Here is a 5,966-nt window from a genome sequence, read left to right as displayed (position 1 = left end):
GATTACAAGTAAAATTTACCCCCCCCCCCAGCGGATATAGAAACAGGGATTGCAGTAGTTTATAATTTATTGCAAAATCTAGAAACTTAGTGGTAATAACATTAAGAAATCATGATGCTCAAATATAAAATTGGTATTATTAACGAATCATTCGTCATTCTCTCTCTCTCTCTCTCTCTCTCTCTCTCTCTCTCTCTCTCTCTCTCTCTCTCTCTCTCTCTCTCGTACGAAATATCACATTTAAAGAACGATGCTTTAGAAACCAAAAACATCCTTTAATCAATTCTGTTTTCCTCCAACCTTGAAAAGACAATTTTAAGTCTAACTCCTTGAGGTTTATAACCACTTCCAGAATGGGATCTTGCAAGGAATAATTTTTGTACACTTGGACGAAGATTTTGGTACATTTGTTGCCATACTTTTTCCAAATAAATCAATGTTTTAATATTCTAAAGTCTTGTATTATGACAAATTTATCATTTATCTCATAAACTGTTAATGTAAGGCATACTGAATTAGATAATTAAATTTTCATTAACCATTGGTTTCCATTTTTATGAACGAATCAACGTCGAAATAATCAATGACCAGAACATCGTCACACTCACCATCGTCCGTGTCTTTTGCCTTTTGTTCACTTTGTGTCGAATTTTCTAATTTATCCATGTCTGTTTTAATAGCCTTCAATTTACTTTCGATGTACTTGTCATATTCCACCTTTAGAAGCTGTTCAAAGTGCTTCAGTTGCTCGTATTTATCAGTAGTTGAATTTTCCATACCTCCTGTTAGTTCATCCTTCTTACAATCCGTCCCAAGTTTATTTTCAGCCTGGTCTGCAACAGGTTGGTTTTGGTAAGCGTTTCTTGTTGGTTTTGTAGTTTTTATCATTGACTGATAGGTGGCCCTGTTTTTCATTTCTTGGTGGTTGGTAGTGTTTAACATTGCTCGGTAGTGGGAGTTAAATCTTTGTTCATCATTTGTGTTTTTTGTTAAGTGTGGGGCAGCCGAACTTTTAATCGATGGCCAATATTCTTTAGTATTTGTCTGTAATTCTGTTGGCTGATATAGAGTATTTGTTAGTGAATGTGTTGGTTGATATTCTGTATTGATTGTTTGTGATTGTGTTGGTTGATATTCTGTATTAATTGTTTGTGATAGTGTTCGTTGGTATTCTGTATTAATTGTTCGTGGATGTGTTGGTTGATAATGTTTAGTGATTGTTAGAGGTTGGTACTGAACAGAGTTAATACTCCTCTGACTTGAAAATATTTCGGTTTGTTGACTTAATGTAGAATTTGCATTTTGTTGAGCTCCAGTATAGTGAGCCACTACCCGATTTTCCGGTGGTTTGGGCAGTATCTTTCGACCCATATTTGGTGTTCCTTCTTGGTTTATTAAAGAGTTCGGGTTCGGTTCCTCAAGCAAAGAATTATTTACACTTGCAGACGTAACTTGATCTCCTGTTTTATAAAGGGACTGCTGGGTTTTAAGGCCAATTCCTTCAGGAGGGGTCAGTCGCAGTTCAGACCGAGGTTGTATTTTCTGCTGCAAAGCTTGGCTTTTTCTTAGAACTTGTCGGCTAAGACACTTCAGGAAAACAGGATTGTTTTTACACAGGGATTGCAATATTTGCATATTGTTTTTGGCTCTTTGCATCTGTAACATGTCAGGCTTTTTATTTGCAGATTTCTGGGGAGAACCGTATTTGTTTGTCTCACTCTGTGGACATTTGTTGGAGAAATTTGGTACTTTATCAGAACTGTATATTGTAGTTTCATTCTGTGTAGGCTCGCTTGATGTAGTAGCTAGTACTCCGCCCTCCTTGGTTGTTCCTGTATTGCTTTTTGGTGTACCATTACCAAATTTAAATATTTTTCTAGAAATTTTAGATTGCAGAGATTTTTGTAACAACTTTTTAATTTTTGTTTCGACCACCATGCTTCTATCTGTGAATTTACTTCCAGGTTCATTTTCTCTGCAAGGTGTATTTTGATGTGTCTTACCTTTTGATGTTTCGGGTAACCAAATGTCACTTTGACCTGGATTTGTATTTGCTTTGTTGTGGCCGTTTAATGGATTTGTTGTAGATTGAAGATTTCTGTTAAATTCCGTAGGATTGTTGGAAGCTAGGTCACCAGGTTTTGAGAAGTCAATTTTTGTATATGTTCCTCTAAATCCTTGTCGTAGTTCATCTAGTTTCATCATGTTTTCAGCAACCCGATTGTTGGATGGTCCACTGGTATGATTATTTTTTTCTGAATGTGTCATTTGTGTTTCTTTACTTATCAACTTGATCCAAGATTCAGACGCTGGGCTAATTATATGATTTGTTTGTAATTTTGTTCCAGTACTAGTTGAAGTAGCCAGCGAGTCATCAGATAGTTTGTCTTTATGTGAATGCTGATTCAAAAATTTGCCGGCTTTCCCCATATTAAATTCCTTTGTTAGTCCTGTATCGACTGGCGATATTACAGTATTGTGAATTTCACTGTGTGTTGTATTACTAGCAAGCCTGTTTTGATGAGGAATTGGAAAGGAATTGTTTGCTCCAGTGAGAACTTTATCATGCTCGGTAACTGGAAATTGAATAAGCGAGTTATCTTTATATTCAGGACGTTGAGCAGGGACAGCTTTTCTGAAATCTTCTCGATCACCCCTACTTATGTTTTTATCTTGAAGTCTGTTTAACAGTTTCGACGAATTAGGGTAAATCGTTGTTTCGTGGTGGTCTAATTTTCCTGTAGTTTTGTCCAAGGTATCTGTAGAGTGTAAGTTACTAATGTTAGACCTGGCATGGTGAAAATAGTGATTCCTCTCTAGACCTTCATTAGAACCATGCGGGTGAATTTCCTGAGAATTCGAGCCACAGATGTTAATTGCGGATTTGGCATTTTCAAAGGATTTAGAACAGTTTCCTGGATAATTATGAGTAATTTCACATTGTTTTTCATTTTTTTCTGTACTCGCACGCGGGGAATGTACTTCTTTATTTGCGTTTTCTCCATGGCTGACACCTTTCTGTTGATGAATGATTCGAGTTTTTAGACGTTTACTGATAGTGGTCTCTCGGGGAGGTATTCCACTCTCTCTGTCGCGTATTGTTCTTTTGATATTATATCCTGCTGCATTATAATGATTAGAATTTTCGTTTGGGTACTGTGGGAAATTTTGATGGTCTGCAGGTAGTCTCCAGTAATTAACCTTATCATCCGCTTGTTTAGAGTCCCCATGTTTTGGTATTTCTCTCTCCAACAGCCATGAGGAAGAATCATAGAGTAATTCTTGGTCTATGTACCGTGCTTGATTTCTGTCGATCCAGTAAGCATGGTTCATTTGCTCGTTAAACCTCTTATTTCCTTGACGGATATTACGAACATTTTGGGTTTTAGAATTATTTTCGGCCATGGTTGCCTCGTTTGAAAAGTCTTTCGGTATTCCCGTTCACTAGCGATGTGTTCCGAATAACAAACTATGGTCCAACGCCTTCTAAAAACATAACACACACCTCGCACGTTTCGAACTGTTGACCTAACCACGCCAAGACTCCTCGCCGCTGGGAGGAAGGACGCTGGTGACTGGTGCAACACATGAACATACACTACCGGGGTCTAGGCGATGTCAGGCAGGGCAGCCGAACGGGACCTCGGTCTATCCCAAAGCCAAAGCAAAGTCCTTCAAAAAGAAGGCAACTGTGCTTACCCCCATACGAATGGGAAAAGACACGTTAATAGAAGTAGTAGTTCATTATTTTTTAAATAAAAAGTTCAACACCAGTAATAAGTTACTAAAAAAAGCTATGGCTGATTGGAAAAGTACATTGGTTCAATATTTTCGTTTACTTTTTTCCTATTATTTTAATAGTCACTTTTCGTGTTCCTTTTTTGTATAATAATCCCTTTGAAGTTAACCATCATCTCATTTTAAGGCACGAAATATCGTCTTGAGAAATCATAGAAGAAAATCCTCTGATATGTAGACGCAGCAAGGTATTCTGTAATGAAAAAAAAAGGTGTTTATTAGAAATAATGTAAAGGATGGAAATAAGTATAAGGAAGATGGTTAGATGATTAAAATTTATATAAAGGTTAATTGAAAACCAGATAAGTAAATAACGTAAATTCGGTTAGCTCATTGATTGTAATATAATCAGTTTAATATAATACATAAAATGAAAAGTATGATTTAAAAGCAATAAAAGTTTTTGTTTAAAATTGGATAAATAGGTAACATTTACATGGTGTAAAAAAATTGAAAAAAAAAATACATGTTAATAGTCTTCCGTACTCTTTTTTTCATGTTTTCTTCTTGTGTTTGTTGACCGAGTAGGATAAAAATGTGTAAAAAAACAAAATTCTTAAAGCTATGATACTTAGCTTTCATATTAGCTAAAGTTTTTGAACTTCTTTTGGCAAAACGTCTAAATAGGTTTGCTGAAGGTTACCTCAAGTTTGCAATTTTGCTTTCGTAAAGGCCTTGAAGGATGTTATGCCCTTCTTACAAAATCCAATGCAGGACAGAAATCCCTTGATTGTGGTCAGTTCGTATGTTTGGCCTTGATTTTAGTGCTGCTTTTGACCGTGTTAATTATAATGCGCTAATTTTCAAACTCGAACAGTTGGGATTAGGTGGGTCACTTCTTAGCATCATTATTGAAATTTTAAGTAATGGATTGCAAATTGTTGTTATTGATGGGCACTATAGTGAGTATAGGAATCTGATATCTGGTGTTCCTCAGGGTAGTGTTCTTGGCCCATTACTTTTCATACTATATGCACATAATATTTCGTTTGGCCTAGAAAATAAGCTGGTTTCATATGAGGATGATGCTGCTTACTGTATCAATTCCATCTCCTGAATGTAGTAGTATCTGGAGTATATCGTGAAAAGGTTCAACCTTTTGTTTACATTTTCTTGGAAACTTCGCAAGATCAAGGTCTGCTTTTACAAATTCAACTATTTTTTCCCTCTTACCTTCACCAATAAAAGCATGAAACTATGCCCCTAACAAATCTAGGGTTGCTGAATCCCTTAAAGTTGAATCCTAACAAAATAAGGTCAAGGACAATAGTTCTTCAACATCGGGATCTCAGCATTGATAATGCTTCTTTAAATCTGCTCGACTCAAAATTTTACGTGTGATCCTCTTCAATTGCACAAAAAATAGCTTATTGAGAAAGTATTTAAAGATATTCGGTGATCAATCAATTCTGATGAAGTGTTTTAATTCTTTCATTCTACCTTTCTCTCTAACTTCCATTTTACCTATAAATCATCTTTCTTCCATATATATAATTGCACACCACTTTTCCCTTTCATGTATGTAACCGCGTACATCCTTATCCAATCACTTAAAAACGCTGACTGTTTGATCCAGCTTTTCGTTCGAGTTATCCACAACAAAATATGCATTCCATTTCCACATGCTTATATATATATATATATATATATATATATATATATATATATATATATATATATATATATATTCCCGAGGTCATTAAGAGAATCCAGACATTAATGTATAAAAAATATATGGCTTATTTGAATATGAAAAACGCGTCTAAATGTGCAAAATTTATCATATATACTGTATATATGTATATATATTATATATATGTGTCTTTTTCTGTATGTATGAATAATGAAATGAATACTTGTAGTAATTTATATGTATAAGCGTGCAGATGTACAGTATATATGTATACATACAAGCATATATATATATATATATATATATATATATATGTATATATATATATATATAGATATAGATATAGATATAGATATAGATATAGATATAGATATATATATATAGAGAGAGAGAGAGAGAGAGAGAGAGAGAGAGAGAGTATTGTATGATCATACCACATTTAACGTGTAAGAGTTTTTTCCCAAACAAAAACAAGAAAATAATTTCCAAAGTTATTTCAGCGCTAATATAGATAAACACATCTTGACCATCCAGC

The 5,966-nt window shown here is 34.7% G+C and overlaps 1 protein-coding gene across 1 annotated transcript; it reads right to left on the bottom strand.

Moving 5' to 3' along the window:
- Positions 1–234: 234 nt before the first annotated feature.
- Positions 235–3,734, bottom strand: LOC137653358 (uncharacterized). The gene has a single exon (XM_068386722.1). It carries the CDS (start codon positions 3,403–3,405, stop codon positions 535–537), a length of 2,871 nt encoding a protein of 956 aa, XP_068242823.1. The 5' UTR covers positions 3,406–3,734; the 3' UTR covers positions 235–534.
- Positions 3,735–5,966: the final 2,232 nt, after the last annotated feature.

This window comes from Palaemon carinicauda, chromosome 14 (assembly GCF_036898095.1).
Source record: "Palaemon carinicauda isolate YSFRI2023 chromosome 14, ASM3689809v2, whole genome shotgun sequence".
Lineage (NCBI taxonomy): Eukaryota > Metazoa > Arthropoda > Malacostraca > Decapoda > Palaemonidae > Palaemon > Palaemon carinicauda.
Note: the sequence above shows the minus strand (reverse complement) of the source record. Positions and strands in the feature narration are given on the sequence as shown.